Genomic DNA, 18,096 nt, shown 5'->3' with positions numbered 1-18,096 from the left:
TCTGCTCTGTTCTTCTCTATCTTGGCATCATTCTGTACTGGACGCTCCTCTTGGTGGGCTCTAGAAGCTTCAGTCTAATGTGGGCAACACAGTAGAAAAGGATACCCTTTTTCTCGCAGCATCCACTAGCAGTCCTTCCATCAATGGGAACCGTGACTGGCTCTTCTTGATTGGCCAGCCTGGGTCACATGCCCACCCCATTGGTGAGGAGCTGGGGTCCCTTCAGTGTCAGTCTCACTAAAAATCCCCCCAAAAAAGGAATGCTGGGCAGGCAAAAGAGTAAACAACTTCAGACTACAAACATATTGAGGTCTCCCTATCTTCAGACTTCAAATTCGTTCCTAATATCTCTTCCTTCCCGTTGTTTGTTGTTTCTTGATGTGGAATTCTGAGCAGGGTATTGAGCTGGGACTCAGAAACACCCATCTAGTCCCGCCATGGCCACCCCTACACTTGAGATCCTGGAGGGAAATATTGGCTTGCTGATCAGTAGAGAAACACTTGGAGACACTCCAGAGCAGGTGTGCAGGGGGTCCCAAGCCGTTGAGTGAACCACTATGTGTGAGCTGGGCTGGAGGCACCCCCACCCCCATCAGAGCTGTTTGCATGGAATTACTCCTAGAGTTACATCATCCAGAGTAGCATTCCAAAACGTGGTCTTTATCACCAGTATAATGAAACTGATGAAAATTCATGTTCCATTCAAATAATGTAGTAAATTTTATTTGTAGGATTTTATCAGCTCTCTATGTAATAAAAGAAATCATTGAAACCAATATAATGTTCTATATCAACTACACTTTAATTTTTTTTGTTTTAAATCATATTTTCCCTGGAAGCTTTTCCTAATTCCTCCTTCTTATCCTGGCTCTGCTGTGAGAATGACCCACTTTCCTGCTGCCAACACTGGGGAGAGAAAGAAAGAGGGGAGACAGAGGGCACGAAGGTGTCTAGTCTGCAATACTTGTCCCTCTCGTTTTCTGAGAAACTATAGGTTTTGTGCTACAAATGAAACGCTGAACACCTTTTGGAAAGATAGTCTCTTCTGGTTTAAAATGGGGTTTTCCAGATAAATGTGCAGTGGAATTCAAGATTCTCCCCACTTCTCTTTTCCTGGCCCTTTTCCTGAGAATGTGGGCTCCTGAGGGCCGGCTGGTGTATTTCCCGGAACGGGGAGGCAGCACTGGCTCAGGGCTGCCCGCCCTTCGGCCTCTGCTCCCGGCTCCTCCTGGCCACCCGGGACACCCTGGTTCTTCATGCCCAGCTCCGTGCCCTCCAGGAGCCCCCATGACTTGTCCAGACCTCCCCACTCCCACCCAGCCCACGGGAGCTGTGAAGGGAGTGCCCGTGAGAGGTTGTCATTCTTCCTCCTGCTAAACAGGCAGAGAAAGGTGTCCCTAAGTAGGTTTCCCTCCCAGGTTACCCCTGGGCAGGGTGGAAGCCCTCCTGCGGGAGACCAGTCAGGAGCTTCTCTGATCCGGGGTTCTCGGACACATCTGCGTCTCTATTCAGCACCTTCCCACTGTGCCTTCTGGGGTGTTCAACTGTCCCAGTGGAGCTTTCTGTGGCCTGTCCACATGTCCCACAGCCTGCTTACTTTATGGCTTCCAGCAGTGGTCCTTGAACTCAGGTGTGCATCACCTAGAGGTCTCATTACAAGTTGCCGGGCCCACCCCTAGAAGTTCTGATGCAGTAGGTGTGGTCGCTCAAGTAATGGTCCCAGTAATGATAATGGCACCCAAATCCCCAGAACCCGTGAATATGTGACCTCTTGTGGCAAAAGGGAGTTTGCAGAAGTGATTAAGTTACGGATCTTGACTTGAAATGATCAAGAAATGTGACCACACCTTCCCACGATCTAACATTGCCCCTCCAGCAGGCTTTTCCATCCTGGAATGCTCGGGTGGAGGTGACACGGATGGTTGCCGTGGACACAGAACCTACCAGTCACATGCCCCGGGGCTGCATAAAGGCCTGTGGGGCCCTGCTTGAGATGGGACACCTTGTCCTATCATCTCCAGGGCCCCTGGTAGGGGAAGGGAAAGGAGGTACATGGAGAGCTGATTACATATGAGGAATCCAGTACTTTGGATGCAGTTGCGGTGGGATATCAAGCCCCAGTGAGCAACTCAGCCTGAATGTGGTCCTTGCCATTTATTCCTCCCCTTCTCCTTTCTTCTCCCTTCCCTCTCTCCTTTTTTTCTCTTCATCTCATTCTCTCCCTCCTCTCTTGGCAGGCAGTGGAATCCAAACTGGACTTCAATCCTATTTCTGCCTTTTGGTACTTGTGTGACAGTGAACTAGGAACTTAACCTCTCTGATCCTTAATTCCCTTACCTGCTAAATAGGGGTGAAGATACCTAACAGAGGTAGGTCTCTGATGAGAACGAGGAGAGAGGGTATCAGTGCAGAGAAGTCGCTCGATCAGTGCCCTCCATGGTGGTCATCTATCCTCCAGCCTTCTCACCACTAAATCCTATTCAATCAGCAGAGCGCACAGGGAATGCAAGGTAGGAAACTACAACTTTAATGAAAAGCTCAAGTTTCCCTTTCATTCCAAGACTGACATTTCCCATTTATTTAACTACATGGCCTTATTCTTCAGTTACGCATGCTTAGTGCTCTGGGTACAGCCTTTTGAGAGAAAAGGAATTTTTTGCTAAAATAATCAAATATGCCAGTAGGGCTAATAGCAAAAAAAAAGAGCTCCAGATAAACCAATTTCCCTGGTGTGTAAAAAGCGAAGGGTCTTTTAGCAGAGACAGCGTGCCGGAGGTCCGAAAGCACAGGAGTGACATCTGGGGAGGAATACTTGTCCGCTGACTCGAGAAAAACCCTTTGCATACTGATATAGTGCTCGCCGTAGTCCTCCTGCACATGACCGGGGAGGTTGTCCAGGAGGTTCTTCTCCAGCCGGGCCCTCATTTCAGTTGTGCCTGTGATATCTGGGCGGGAGAGCAAAAGGGGAGGTTCAGAAGCTGGGAAGGCCAGATCAGGCATGCCCGACCCCGAACAGGGGAGCAGGCCCTTGTGAACTGGCTACTGTTGGGAAGGGTAGGCATTCCCAAATGCCTCTTTAAAACGTGCCTTATGAGTTACATTTTCTAAACATACAGACAGAGGAGTGTACAGAGGACTGCTTCTCCACAAACTGAATAGCCCACACAACCAGCAGCCAGATTAAGAGAAGGGTAAATTAAATTGGCCTCAAAGTCCTCTCCCAAACCCCCTTTCCAAGAGCCACTGTCCTAATTAACAGAACAGTTTTCCCTGGCTTTGGACATATAAATGGAATCATACATTATATTGTGAGATTCATCCACATATTTATTGTGTAGTCTCTTTTATTGCTGCATAGTTTTCCATTGTGAAAATATGCCATAAATTATTCATCTATTATACTGCAATGAGCATTTGGGTTGTTTTCAATTTGGGGCTCTCACAAATAGTGCTGTCACCAACATTCTATTACATACCTTTTCATGACTATTATATCCAATGTAAAATATAATGTATACAATATATAAAATCTATAATACATACATAAATACACATATAATTTTTTTACTTAAAAGTAATGCCTGCTTCTATGTATAAAGTTAAAAAATACATAATGTTGAATATCATTTATCTAGTTATAATTTTAATTAAATTTTAAACAACATAAAACATTTAAATTTAATATGTAAATTATATCTGATTAAGTACACAAATACATATTTAATATAAAAGTAATGCTTATTACATAAAATTTAATTAGATGTATATTTACTTTAAAATATAGTAGCAATGTCTGCTCATTATATCAAGTGAACATTAAGGAGATGTATGTCTTTTAAATTAATCTCCTCTGGAAAAACTTAAAAGTATTGTGCATCTTTCTACATTCCCTCCTTGTTCATATGAATATGTGTACACATAGAAGGCTTCGGTTTAATTTTATTTTACCAAGAACAAACAAAACCCAAAAAAGGATCATGCCATATGTATTTTCCAGGAATTTGCTTTTTTGCTTGTTCATCCATTTTGCTGAGTAATAAACCATGAATGTGCCTCCTGGTCGGTGGCTATAGATTTGAACCAGAGCAGCAGAAATCCCCACTGAACAGCTTTTGGTCAACCACTTTTCTATCAAAGGACTTTCTAGTTGTTTCTTAAGTTTTACAATTTCAGGTGATAAACAGCCTTGCACAATATATCCTTTCATCTTCAGCATTTACTTCTGTCACCTACACTCCCTAATCTGTGTCTGCCTGGTCAAAAGGCACATGCATTTTGAATTTCAATAGCTACTGCCAGATTACTTTCCAGAAAGGTTGCAGCAACCCACACATTCCCCCTGCAAAGGCGTGACTGCTCAGGGATTTTAGTGGGGAGTAGTCTTTGTCTGCTAACTTGGGCTGCTGCTGGATACAGGGTCTGCAGGGAGCTTCACTGAGAAGGACATAAGCCAGTCACATCCAATAACAGTCATGGATATGCAAATGGCCTTTCAGCTGCTCGTTTCTTTTCAAGAAGGCCCAGCAGCCTACCTACATGATTACCCTGACAATTCCTCTGGAGGCTTCTGGGCCTTGAAAAATATGTTTGCATGCACTCTACCACTTCTTCCCCAGTCTCTGCTTTCACAGGCTGGGGATTCCATTTCCTCTCCACTTCCTCCCTCTTTAAACACCTCCTAGACCTTCTAACCACTCTTGTGGGTACCCTGTCCAGAGTTCCCGAAGGTCTTTTTGTTGGTGAGAAAGCCACGGGCATTTTGACACACCCACCCATCCCCTGCCACTTTGGGACTACACACTAAGAAACTGTTAAAATGACCTGGATCTAAATTCCATCTCTGCCTCATACCAGCTCCATGGTTTGGGAAATTCCTTAACTTCTCTGAGCCTTAGCTTTCTCCCTACAAGATGGGAATTTTATGATGCCTACTTCACACGTGACGATTGAGATTGTGCATGTAAAGTGCTTAAAATCTGCTAACCATGCAATACATTTTAGCTATTTGTTTTCAGGGCACTAGAAAATATGATGTGTCTCCATGAATGTCTTCAGAAGCCCTTTGTGTCCCTGAAGATTTCTTTTCTTGTCCTCCCTTCAAGCATCATTCTCCAAACTTGAGATCTTGGCCCTCCACTGTCTAGCCTCTCATCTTCAGAAAGCCCATCAAATATTACCTTTAAACCGAGGGCAGTCAAGTATAAAATAAATAACTGGTCCCTGTGCCTAGGAATTGGGTTTGAGATTCCCCACCATCATTGTGTGCCAGACACCCACACTGGGGTGTATTACTCACACCACCTTAGTGTCCTCACCTGGCAAAAAATGTCAATTAAACTTACCCATCAGGGCTGCAGTTAATTAAGAACTGGGACCAGGTGGGAATATAAATTGGGACAATAGTTTAGAAAACAGTTCAGCATTGTCCAGTAAAGTTGGAGGTAATTAAACTGTATGATCTAGTCATCCCACTCTAGGGTGTGTGTCCTAGAAAGAATTCACATACATATATACACCACAGCTGAATTGTTCATAGTTGTCCAAAAGTGACCCAAATAGCCCACCAATAGTAGAAAAAGTACGGCATATTTGCAGAATACTATACAGCAATGAAAATGAAATGATCTGCAGCTACATACAACGCAGATGAATTGTGCAAACATGATGTGAGTGAAAGATGCCAGATGCAAAAGAAAACGTGAATGTTGATTCCATTCAAAGTCCAAAAGCTGGTAAAGCCAAACTCTGTAGTTTGGGGTTTCAAATATGGATGAGACACTGTAAGGAAAAACAAACAATTGTCACAAAACATAAGTGAGTGGTTCTGTGTTGGGGATGGCAGAGGGCTGACTGGAGAGGGTCACATGAGGGCTTTGGGAGCTGACAATGTTTTATTTTTTGATCGTGATGTTAAGTGCATGAGTTTTTATAATTGTTAAAGTATGTGTGTATATATTTCTCAATTTAAAAAAGACTGTCAGCAACATTAGAAAAGAATGTATGGGTGGGTATTGGCCAGTGCCTGATAAGAGCAGCTCCCCAACATGTTAGCTGAAACAACTTCAGTGAATCCTCAGAACTGTAACTTAACTGCATGCAGGGTTGCTGTCCGGTCCAATGGAGTCTGTGCATTGGAAGTTTTCTTTAGCTGTGTCACAAAATCCTTAATCCTTCTGCCAGGTTCAAAATATCAAATTCATCATTTCCCCACACTAGCTGTCAGCCAGGTTTCCCCTCTCTGTGTTGCGCCTTCTCCCCAAGTCTCTCGGTCTGTCACATGTGGCATCATCTTTGACCCACACGCTTCATCAACTCGCCTCAATTCTCCTCCCCACCCAGGGGAGGGGTCCCCAGGTGGAAAGCTCCTCTCAAGACTTCACTTCACTCCCTTCCTCCTGTCCTGGTCTGGCCTCCCAGCCTGGGTGACCCTCATCTCTCTCTCTCTCAGTCGCCCTTCCGGAAGAGCCCTTGCCGGGAGTGGGGCCTCCAGGACGACTCAGTGAGACCCACCCCCCGACCCGCCAAGTGCTTCAAGACAAAAGTTCAGTTTTTCTTCTTATATCTTAGCTTTGAGCTTTGTTAATATCCAAACCTCCAAAATTTGTTTCCAGTATGTTAGCAGTCCCTCCCAGTTTGTGGTCTTTTATTAGGCGTGCATTTTAATATTTTCGCTTAAATCACCAATTATATGTGTGATGGCCCAAACTAAGGCCTGAGCTATGGGGGTGGTCTCCGTCTTCCCAGAGTTCAGAAATTCAGGGAAGGGAGGGGAGAAGAGAGGATGGCCATCACCTACCAGGGTAGAAGGGAAGTGGGTCATATTCTTCAGAGGCGGGGAGGTGGTGTTTGAAAAATACGTGACATCCAAACTTAATCCCCTCACGGGAGGATGCAGGAGAGCAGCCATACATTGAAGAACCCGGCAACTGCCCCTCTATTCTTAAAAGAGGCCCACCCCTTCCAGCCCCTCTTTGATCAAACACTGATGGAGGGTCAGTCTGAGCTCTGTCAGAACAAAGGGCCCTCAGCATCTCTTGAAGGATGAACACTGCAGGGCCATGAGCTCAGATACCTACTCGTTTGGAAGCCTCCGGGCTGGATGGTAGAGACTTTAACTCCCCATTTGGAAAGCTCTTGTCTCATAATTGCTGAAAACATGGTCAGAGCCGCCTTCGATGAGCCGTAGGACGCCAGGTGTACCATTGGGAGTCCTCCTATGGGAATAGTTGGGGAAAAAAATCAGGCCTGATGTTTTGCTTTTTCATCCATTAAGTATTTAAACAGCGCGGCGTACTGCATGCCAGGAGCTGGTATTAGGGGTAATACCACCAGGGCGGGCGAAGGCAGACAAGGGCCCCCCGTATGCAGGTGAGTCTGTCACAGCCACCATCGCGGCTTCCCTTCTTTGCCTTCAACAGCTGCTCCATCGCAGCCGGTCCAATAACAAACCAAGGGTAAGGTTCACTCTCTGCAAGCTTCTGAGCTATGATTTCGGTGGGATAAAGAGCACATGCCCCTGCCTCTGATCTACATCCTGAGGTTCCAGGTGGATGTATCTTTGGGGAAGGGGCACTGTTCAGCCCATTTCAGCACATGCAAAGAGACTGGGTTTAATAATTGTTGCAATAATGAGTAATTCCCACCATGGGGAGCTGTGGGACATCTCCCATAAGAAGAAGTGAGAAAGGACTTGTTGCAGGAGGGCTAACCAGGGCTGGGCGCAGATGCTCTGTATCCCACGTTAATCCACATGTAGTTTAGAAGGCAGGGGAGACTGAGCCTTGAGCTGGGCCTATGTTCGGATGAGGAGATATGGAGGAGCTATGGGAGGCAGAAGCAAGCGAAGCCAGAAAAGCAAAGTCACCGTCTTTGGAAGAAGGGTCTCTGCAGATGTCATCAAAGTACAAATGTCAAGATGAGACCATCCCCGACTGGGATGGGCCTAAATCCAAGGATGGATATCCTTGTAAGAGACAAAAACAGGAGAAGACACGCAGAAAGACAGGGACCAGCTCACGTGAAGACAGAGGTAGGGCTGGGAGTGACACTGGCACGAGCCAAGCAATACCTGAAGCTGGGAAGGTCAAGAAGGCATTCTCCTGGGGAGCCTTCAGAGGGAGGTGGTCCTGCCAACGCCTTGATTTCAGACTTCTGGCCTCCAGAGCCATGACAGAACCAACTCCTGTTGTATTAACACCGTACTTTGTCACAGCAGCCCTAGGAGACGGATGCAGGGATGCTCTGCCTCTCTACGTGGAAGACACTGAGGCCGTGAAGGGCTGAAGACAGTGAAGGCTCACGGCACCCAGGGGGGCTCATGGGGAGACAGGATGACTGGACCCATGACATTAGGGCCCCCAGCATTGCCAAAGATTCCCCTGGTCAGAGAAGCATCCACTGGTGAGTGGGTGAACTTGTGATACAGTCATATGATGGAATACAACTCAGCCGTTAAAGGGAATGAACTTGATACACGCAATGGCATGGTGGAGTCCTAAAATAGTCACGGTAAATGAGCCAGATGAAAATGAGTGCATACCGTATGATTCCATTTATTAAAAATTCTGGAAAACACAAACAGATCCATAGTGATGGAATCACAGTGGTCACCTGCTGTTGGGGAGGGAAAGAGGTGAGAAGGGGAGTAAAGGGGATTTTGGAGATAGTGGACACAGTCAGTATCCTGATTGTGGTGATGGTTTCCTGGGTACATCATATGTCAAAATTGTGTGCTTTAAATAGGAGCAGTTTATGGTATGTCAATTTTATCTAAATTATTGTTAAAATTTCCTTTAAAAAGGAAAAGCTACCACCTGGCTTCAAAAGACCATAGACGTTTCAGCAAATGCTAGAGATGACTTCATGGGCATTTCTCTGCCTAAAACCCCCAGGACATTTGCACCACTACTACCTGGGTGGTAGGGGTTGGGGAAGGAGGATCTCCAGCGTTCCCCGGTCTTACCTTACCATGCACCCTGGTTCCACCAGCTTTCCCGCTTCAGTGATTCTCACCAAACAAACATGGGTCTAGTTTTAAACATGTGTTTGTCTTTGTTCTCCTCGCTTCAGAATTTTGCGGGTAATTCCTTTTCCCTGCCAAAGTCTCTTTTATTCTTCTGGTTGGGCATGCTTCATCCATGGGAGAACATCTTGCTAACCCTTAGTTCTCTTGTCTGAGTCCTACCTCTATCCAATAAAGTTTTCAGCATATTTGAGACCATAAAACATAGCTTATGTCTGCACCTAACAAGTATTAAGGATCATTTTTGGAGGGATACTTAAGTCATCACATTACTGTGGTGCATAGGAAAAACCCTTGTTTCTAGACAGGCTTTCTGCCACCTCTTCCTGGGCTGCCGTGAAGCCCTGGGCTAATTTCTGCACACAGAGAAAACAGGACAGCAATGACCATTTTCCTTAAATGATTTCTTAAAGGGCAATCTCAGTAGAGACATTGGCCATTTCCAGCCACATAATGAAACCATGGCTTGAATTTCATTATCTAACCTCCATCTGAAAGCCATCCAATGCAATCAAAAAGAAAATGAAATAATAAACTGTATGAAAACAAACACACACCCAAGTACTGGTAAAACTGGGGAGTCTGAATACAATTGGTAGATTATATCATGATCAGTATGCTGGCCATAATACTGCACTATAGTTCTGCAACATTTTAGCATTGGAGGAAACTGGGTGTGGAGACAAGTGCTGCCCGCTTGTAGGCTTTTGTCCCAGAATAACCCTGTGTCCACATGGCCCCCTCCTCCAACATACCATGCTGGTAGGTATATACTGTGTTGATGGCCTGAAGTTCGCCAAATCCAGGCCCACCTTATCTATGGAAACGTCTTGTTGGAATGCAGACCCCTTTGAGGAAGGTTTCATTCCTTGGGGCGCTGGTTGCACCAGACTGATACCTTCTTGTGAAATAAACATAGTATGGTCATAAATCACCTTCTTTGGCACGCATGTAGTCTCGGTCCCTCTACCCTAACACACACGCAGTCTTTGTCTCCTCACCTTGCATAAGCAGTTCCGTCTTTGTCCACAATAGCAGTACACAGCCTAGTCCAGCTGCTCCTGGACTCCCCATAACTCCCAATAAAATGTCATGTTTCCTACCCTCTCTCCAGGACTTTTCCTCAGTCTCTCAAGCACTTTGCTGTAACTACTCACCCAGTTGGGTTACAACTGGACTTGTGACCATACATCCGGTAAAGGTAAACACAATCTTTATTCTTCCTTACGACTTTAGGTAAATATACAATGATGTCCATAAAAATTTCAATTTGAAAAAGAGTATAGTATATGTGCCTCCATGCTCATTGCAACATTATTCACAATAGCCAAGACATAGAAACAGCCTTAGTGTCCATCAACAGAGGAATGGATAAAGCAAATGTGAGCTATATATATGAATATAAAATATATATATGAATATAAAATATATATATGAATATATAAAAAAGAAGGATCATTTCATTTGTGACTATGTGGATAGATGTTCAGGCAAGCCTTGAGGGCATAATGCCAAGTGATACAAGTCAGAGAGCAAAATACAAACACTGTATGATCTCACTTATATGTGGAATCTAGAAAAACTGAACTCATAGATACAGAGAACAGATTGGTGGTTACCAGAGGTGGCAGGGTGGGGGTGTGTGTGGGTGAAATAGATAAAACTGTTCAAAAGGCACTAACTTTCAGTTATAAGATAAATAAACCCTGGGTATATAATGTGTAGCAGGGTAACAGGTTAATAATACTTTCAAAGTATATTGGAAAGTTGCTAAGAGAGTAACTCTTGAAAGTTTTCATCACAAAAATAAAAAGATTGTAATTACGTGAGGTAGTCATATTAACTAACCTTGTGGTAATCCATTTTGTAATATATACATATATTACATTATTAGTTACATTATTATGATAACTAACACAATGTTAAATGTCAATTGTATCTCAATAAAACAGAGTGAGAACATAGGCATTGAAGTATAGATACCTAGAATAGTTAATGCCAATTATCATCATTCTTCTTACATTATTATTAAAGCTTTGGTCTGGCTCAAATAATCTCCTTGGGAAACACTCATCTTTACTTCCCTCTCTTTGTAAGAAGGCTGTCAGTCAATGGTTCTGTCCCGGCAGAACCGGCCGATCAAAATACCCCAGTCCCTGGACCTGGAGATTGGGCTGGGGCTGGGTGCGTGAGCCACAGAGTCCTGATACAGCCCATGGAAGAGAGATGGTTTTTACTGGTTATTCCTGGACACTTGAGTGTGACGGTGGAGAAACACAGGACTTCTCAGGGGCCATTTTTGCTACCTTCTCCTGAAGGTAAGCAAAGGAAAGCAGAGACTCGCAAGGGGAGAGGGGACACTTGGAAATGGGGGTTGAGGAGGGAAATGGGAGAGGAGGTGGGGGAGAGTTGCGGTGATCCCAAGTTACAGCGTGGTTCCAGCCAGTTGGTGAACGAACACATTCCTTTTCTCTCCTTTGTTTGAGCTAGTTTGAGGTGTGGCTGTCTCTTAAAAGGAAAAGTCCTGAGGCTTAACTGGAAATTTCAATACAGCATCTGGCAGCAAACATTAAACAATTCTCGTTCCTGTCTTGCCAGCTGATTTTTGTTAAGAGATTTTTAGCTTCACGGATTCTTGGAGGAGTTTGAAATCCAACTCTTTCCTTTTACTGGTGAAAAATGACAAACAAGTTAAAGCAACTTGCTTGGAGTTGCAACCCCGTGTGCAGGGTAAAACCCTTCTCCTTTCTCGAGGTGAGCTTGGCCAGCAAAGGAGCAGATGAGTAGAGGGCAGCGGTGATGAGCTGGGTTTTGGAGCCAGCACTGCCTGGGTTCAAATCTAACGCTAATTAGTAAAGTCAGTTAAAATCAGCAAAGTCATTTTGTGTGTATGTACCTCTGTCTTTTCTTCAGGAAACTAACAATAATGATAGTCCATGCATCACAGGGTCGTTGTGAAAGTTAAAGGAATTAATCTGTTAGAACAGATTCTACATATTAGAGCTTTCTATTATTGCTACTCAGGGTTTTCACATTATCTCAATAGCCCAAAAGGCTCTGTGTGTTCAGTGTTTTTTAAGAGTAATTAGTGCACCTGCCTCAGGATCTTCCCCAATACTTGTTTATTTGTGGATTATTAGGACCCACCCCAGACATACCGAATCAGAATCTGCCTTCAAAACCAATCTGAGCGATTTCTTGAATACTAAACCCTGAACTATTACATTAGGGTTTTTTCTCACATATTTCTGAATGTGTGTTTTCATGGTGATATGTTGCCCTGTGGATATAAGAGGTGGGGAGAATTTATCACATCCCACATTGTCAATCTAAACTGAAAACATGCTTTGCACTAAACATTTAAGACACATTTGTCTTTTGTATTAATGTGGGAGAAATTGCAGATATGTTACCATTTTTTATCTACAAAATGGCAGTTCTGTAGGGTTCAACTTCATAGGTTCAACCTCGTGTTAGTATTTCATATTAGTGTCTAAGATCCCTGGTGGCATTAGATGAAATAAATGCAGGCATCCAAGGCTCACTGACCAAGAGCACAAGGTCTCAGGGCCTTCTCCCTTGCTGACCATATGGACCCTTCATCAGCTGTCCCGTAAGGGTCTCTGATTTCTACCTTTATTCAACTCAGGTTAAAATGGTATTGCCAGAAGGCACCAAGGCCAAAGGCTGCCAGAAATGTGGTAAGTTTATTTCCATTTCTACCATGAAAACGTGACACCTCTAAACTAAAGGGCTCATCTACTAGATAACTCACTGGACAACTGGTAAGGGATGCACAACCCTGGGCACAAATGCGGGTTGTAATCTGAATAACCATATAGCATGCTGATGTAATTCCAAAGAGGCTGTCTGGAAAATTTACATGTTTATCCACTAGCTGACATGAAATGAAACCAGAATGCCCAGAGAGAGGTATATGCACTGTGTCTGTTTTTAAATTCCGGATCAGTGGTACATAACTCAGTAGGCATAGTAGAATCACCTTGGTAATATTAACAAAAACAAATAGCTAAAAGAAAAATGTCTGGCCCTAGACCAATGAGATTAAAAAAAAAAAAAACTGACTCTAGCAATGGTACCAGAACATCAGTATGTCAATAAAACTCCGCAGGTGATTTTAATGTGAAAATACCATTCCGGTTCAGTAGTCCGCACACCTGAATGAGTTTCAGAATCACCTCGGGAACTAATGAAGCGCCCAGAGATCCCAGGCTGTCACAGAGGACAGAGCCTGGGCTTTTAGTAGTGTTACCAAATTCCCCAGTGAATCTGATTATCCCCCCACCCTGTGACCCAAAGTTTGAGAATCTCTGTTATAGCTAATTGTTTTAGAACAGTAGTTTCAAACTTGGAAGCTTATTGGAATTCTCTGGGAGCTGTTAAAAAGTCAATTCCTGTCCCCCACCCCATATGATTTAATTGGCTAAGGGTTCATCACAAGCAATGTGATGTTTAAAAGCTTCTACAGGTGATTCTAATGAGCATGTGGGTTTGTTAAACACTCCTAGAGAATGTCTCTGAAATTTTTCCATATATTTCTGTCCTCCAGACATGTCAAGCTTGGAATCTGGAAAACTGAGATCTCTATTTTGACTATAGAAGGGCTTACATGATCCCAGAAATTACATAGCAACCTGGCAGTGACATATTTTTCTTCATTTAATTCTTAACAGATGTAAGGGATAAGTTATGTTCTATTTCAGGAGACTGAAATTAAAGAAACTTTCTAATGCTGGGCTAGAAGGGGTTTTTGTGAGTTGCATAAGCCTGAGTCACAATATATTCCCTTCAAATTATGTTGCATGAAAGCCAGTATCAAAAGGTGGCATACTGTACCATTCCATTGACATAACATTCTTGAAATAAAATTGTAAGGATGGAGAACAGTCATGGTTGCCCAGGGGGTAGGGATGCAGGGTGCCGAGAGGGTGTGGAATATAAAGGGTTATCTTGGGGTTGGGGGGTAGATCCTTGTGGTGTTGGAACAGTTGTGTATCTTGACTATGTTAGCCATTGATGTGATAAAATTGCACAGAACTATAAACACACACACACAAATGATGTAAGTAGTGAAATGAGTAATCTCTGCATTGTCTTGACTTCCATTACATGGTTTTGATATTGTATTATAGTTACACAAGATGTTATCATTAGGGGAGGCTGGTGTAGGGGAAATGGGACTTCCTGGTGCATGTCCTTGCAACTTCCTGTGAATCTATATGTATTTCCAAATAAAAAAGTTAAAAAAAAATAACATGCTCCCTTTGAGCTTGTTATTGCTTAAGGGAGAATAGCCTAGCTCCTAGGTAGGTTTCTCATATACGAAGTCATAAGCTCTCCTAAAGTTTTAGTAAATAAAACCAAAAACGTAAGCTCTTTTGAAATTTGGTATGAAAGGCCAAACAAGGCCTGACATACTTGAAATTTTATAAGATGACACAAGCTACCTGGACAAGCTAGAGCTTTAGGAATGTCTTCTGCCAAGGCTGCAGCCAAATTTAAAGTGAGGCTATACCTCCTTCCCACTCCATCCCACACATACCCCATCACAGGTGTGGCTCATATTATAGCAGAACTTTGCACTTAGCACAGTACTTGCTCAGGGAGATGTCAAAATTGAATGTTGGGTTTCCCCACAATAGATGTTAAATAGCCAATGCTGGTAAACGGCTGGGAACTTGGGGTGACCTGTTAGTGGCGACTCAACAGAACACGTAGTCAACAATGGGACTTGTTTTAAGCAACCATGTATAGACTTATGGACTCTTTCCACCCTTCCTAACTGCAGATTTTCCGTCCTTACTTCGTGTAGCCACGATGAATATGGCATCCTAGCCCCCTGCTAGAAGATACCAGCTTCCCCTGCCCAGCTTTCCTGTCTCAGGGAACTCCTTGGTGACTTCATTCCCTGGCAAGCGAATCAGCTCCCCATCCACTGTTGATCCCTCTGGTGGTCCCTGGCTTTCCTTTAATGTTACAGTATACTGTTGGCCATGGAATAAAACTGAGGGAGAGTTGAAGTTACAATTTTGGAACTTACAAGGGAATTGTGGAGACCCCCTTTCTTCCCTGAATGGGCTCAGACACAGTCTTTGCCTGACTCCCTTGGTGTAGCATAAGCAGTAAACTAGCAACATTTCCTGAGCTTCAACCAACCAACTGGTCTTGATGTCCTTTCAGGTTAAGGACCTCAAAAACTCATCACCATCCTTTCTCTCCCGGAAATCTAATCTCTAGCTACATAGGAATTATGGAAGGCAAAGGGCTTTGCAAGTGAATGTCCTATCAACACAGCAGGGGGAAGGCGGGCAATATTGCAATGTGATATTGTGATTTATAATAAGAAATAAATATTTAGTGTTTGTCCCCTTTTCTGGCACAGAGCTTCTAAAACGCTTGGAATTTCCTAAATGATGAGAGGAAAGGTGTCTTTTATTATGTTAATGAGGCAACTGGGGAACAACCTCAGATTGGAGGGTGGGAGCTTCTGGGTTGACCCATCCCCCTACCTCAGGGGAAGGGAGAGAGGCTGGGGATTGAGATCTCTCACCTGGAGCCAGTGATTTGATCAGTCATGTCTGTGTAAAGAAGCCACCCTAAAAAACCAAAAGAAGGAAGTGTGGAGAGCTCCCGGGTTGGTGAACATGTGCAGATTCGGGGAGAACAGCGCACTCAGAGAGCATGGAAGCTCCAGGGCCTGTGCCCATGCCTTGCCCTTTGTATCCCTGCATCTGGCTCACGATTTGTATCCTTTAATGTCTTCTGTAAAAAATTGTTAACCCAGTGAGCAAACAGGTTTCCTGAGTTCTGAGGGCCACCCTAGCAACTTAATCAAACCCGAGGAGAGGGTGGTTGGAACCTCCGATCTATAGCGGGTTGGCCACAGCACAGATGATGACCTGGGTTTGCGACTGGCATCTGAAGTGGGAGTGGGAAGGACAGTCGTGTAGGACTGAACCCTTAACCTGTGGGGTTTGCTGCCATCACCAGGTAGTGTCAGAATTGAGTTAAATTGGAAGACACCCCTTGCTGGAATTGAGTGTAGGACACTTTCATAGGGGTGCCAAGGTCCCATGCCCACAGCCGCTTTCTCCTTCTCTACTACCTTCCCAAACCAGAACCCAATTTGTCTTAGAGGAATGTGACAAGGTCTCCCAGCCAGTTTGTACTTCCCCCAAGGTCAACTGGGGTCAACTCAGGTAACAAAGTCCATTCCATTACTGTACATTCCTAAACTGAAAACAGACCAACCACATGCACCCAGGAGAGGTAAATTTGCTAATCTCCTTTAGGCATGGTTAGAAGAAATATGGGACTGATTTAATCTATTCCCTTGTAATCTCGCAATCTCTGGAGATGCCACAAACTGTTGAGTATCGAAATCAAAGTCTTGGACCTTGTTACTCAAAGTGTGGTTGATAACCAGCAGCAGCTGAGAATCTGTTAGAAGTGCAAATCCTCAGGTGCTACTCCCAGACCTGTTGAATCAGATATTCCGGGGATGGGTGCAGATTTTTTTTCTTATTGTGGTAAAATATATAATAACATTGAAATTCACCATTTAACTATTTTAAGGTATAGAATTCAGTGGCATTTAGTACATTCACAACATTGTGCAACCATGTCTTATGTGAGGGTTTCAGCCCCTGGCAAGTGGATTCAGTGAGACTGAGAAATGACAATGGAACAATCTTAGGGTAAAAGGGTTTAATACCCAGCTTTATTCTCCTGGCAATAAGTGGAGCACTAGAATCACATCTGCATCCAGCAGTCTGCAGGTCTATAATCCACCTCCATCTCTGCCTCTGCCCAGAGCCCTGGGCAGAGCTCTTTATATGGTAACTCAGTCAATAATAGCTTATGCCTATGGCAGTGGAAGCAGTAGCCTAGCAGTAGGCCAATTACATCAACAAGTAGTTTATGGTCTGGTGAGGATTCTGGACACAGGAACTTCTATTTTCCCCACACTCCACCCCTCCAAGATTCTCACCTTACAGTCTACATGCCCTTAATCTCCCATGATGAACCCTGCATGAGAAATCTGGAGCATTGTAACCAGATTGCACAACAGCAACGGAGGATAACAACAACATACAGATAATAACAAAAATTGATGCAACAATGATACAGGTAACAAAAATTGTAATAATCCTCAAGACTGAAGAGGTTATTCCAGCTGTATTCAAAACCAATTCTACTCAGATGAGTTCATGACTCACACTTTCCATGGGAAGCCAGTAGCGGTACTGATAGAGAGCTCCTTGAACCCCAGCAAGTAGAAGTTATTTGCTAGGGTGTGTGCCCAATCCAAAAAGCCGTTAGAGGAGATTAACCTTAAAGGCAATAAGACACATGTTTTAATGCTACCAACATAGGCAAATGTTGTCCATCAGGTAGAATGCATGCAAGAGAGTGGACCTATGATAGGACCATAGCAGGAAGGGAGTCTCATCAGGGTCTAATATATCATATCTTTACCCCTCTCCCTGTGGGGGGTTACTGAGGGGTCTGTATATAGTGCTACAGGAGGTGCATGCACTGGCCCTAATGATAAAACAAAACTCCCTGGTAAGATGCTCCCACCTTCTGGCCGTTTAGGATATACTACTGAGATCTTTGGAAGCTACTCTGCTGTTACTCTAGGAATTCACAAGAGGATAGCTTTCCCATTTCTGAATCAGACAGAGCAATTCCACCCCACCTACATCTCAAAGATTCAGGAGACAAACTGATATTGACTCCTGGGGTTTCTGCCAAAACCATGAATCCAAATCCGCCAGCTCAGCCTGAGTATAGGAGCAGAGCATAGAGTGCTCCATGACCTGGGGAGGGGCCTGTACCTCTCCCAGAGAAACCCACAGTTTATGTGTCTTTATTTTCTTTACTACAACTGGACAGGCTTTCAATAGAGGAGCAGTTTTGATGCCTCTGGCACCACCCCTTCGTCCATCCCCAGCTCCTCCTCCATTTCTGGGGCTGATGGCACCTTTCTCTCCACTCCCCTGAGTGCCTCCTGTGCTACAGCCCTTACCTTTTCCACAGTGCCTCACAGC

General features: G+C 44.1%; 1 protein-coding gene and 1 long non-coding RNA gene across 4 annotated transcripts in view; one reads left to right on the top strand and one right to left on the bottom strand.

Moving 5' to 3' along the window:
* The first annotated feature begins 750 nt into the window (after positions 1-750).
* Positions 751-17,376, top strand: LOC140846966 (uncharacterized). Of its 3 annotated transcripts, none has more exons than XR_012126547.1 (4): positions 751-2,120; positions 2,349-2,510; positions 10,137-10,223; positions 11,152-17,376. It is a non-coding gene; the product is annotated as an uncharacterized lncRNA (long non-coding RNA). The 3 variants fall into 3 exon arrangements; XR_012126548.1 differs by having other exon boundaries at positions 10,137-12,723; positions 15,224-17,376; XR_012126546.1 differs by having other exon boundaries at positions 10,137-17,376.
* Positions 2,505-18,096, bottom strand: part of HSD17B2 (hydroxysteroid 17-beta dehydrogenase 2) — a 69,795-nt gene continuing 54,203 nt past the window's right edge. Inside the window, exons 4-5 of the mRNA XM_017665858.3 lie at positions 7,077-7,214; positions 2,505-2,945 (exon numbers count right to left, since the gene is read on the bottom strand). Of these exons, the coding sequence (XP_017521347.1) occupies positions 2,602-2,945; positions 7,077-7,214 (482 nt within the window). The 3' untranslated portion in view covers positions 2,505-2,601. The remainder of the gene's footprint in view (positions 2,946-7,076; positions 7,215-18,096) is intronic.

The sequence above is a fragment of the Manis javanica genome, chromosome 17 (assembly GCF_040802235.1).
Source record: "Manis javanica isolate MJ-LG chromosome 17, MJ_LKY, whole genome shotgun sequence".
In the NCBI taxonomy this organism is placed as follows: Eukaryota; Metazoa; Chordata; class Mammalia; order Pholidota; family Manidae; genus Manis; species Manis javanica.
Note: the sequence above shows the minus strand (reverse complement) of the source record. Positions and strands in the feature narration are given on the sequence as shown.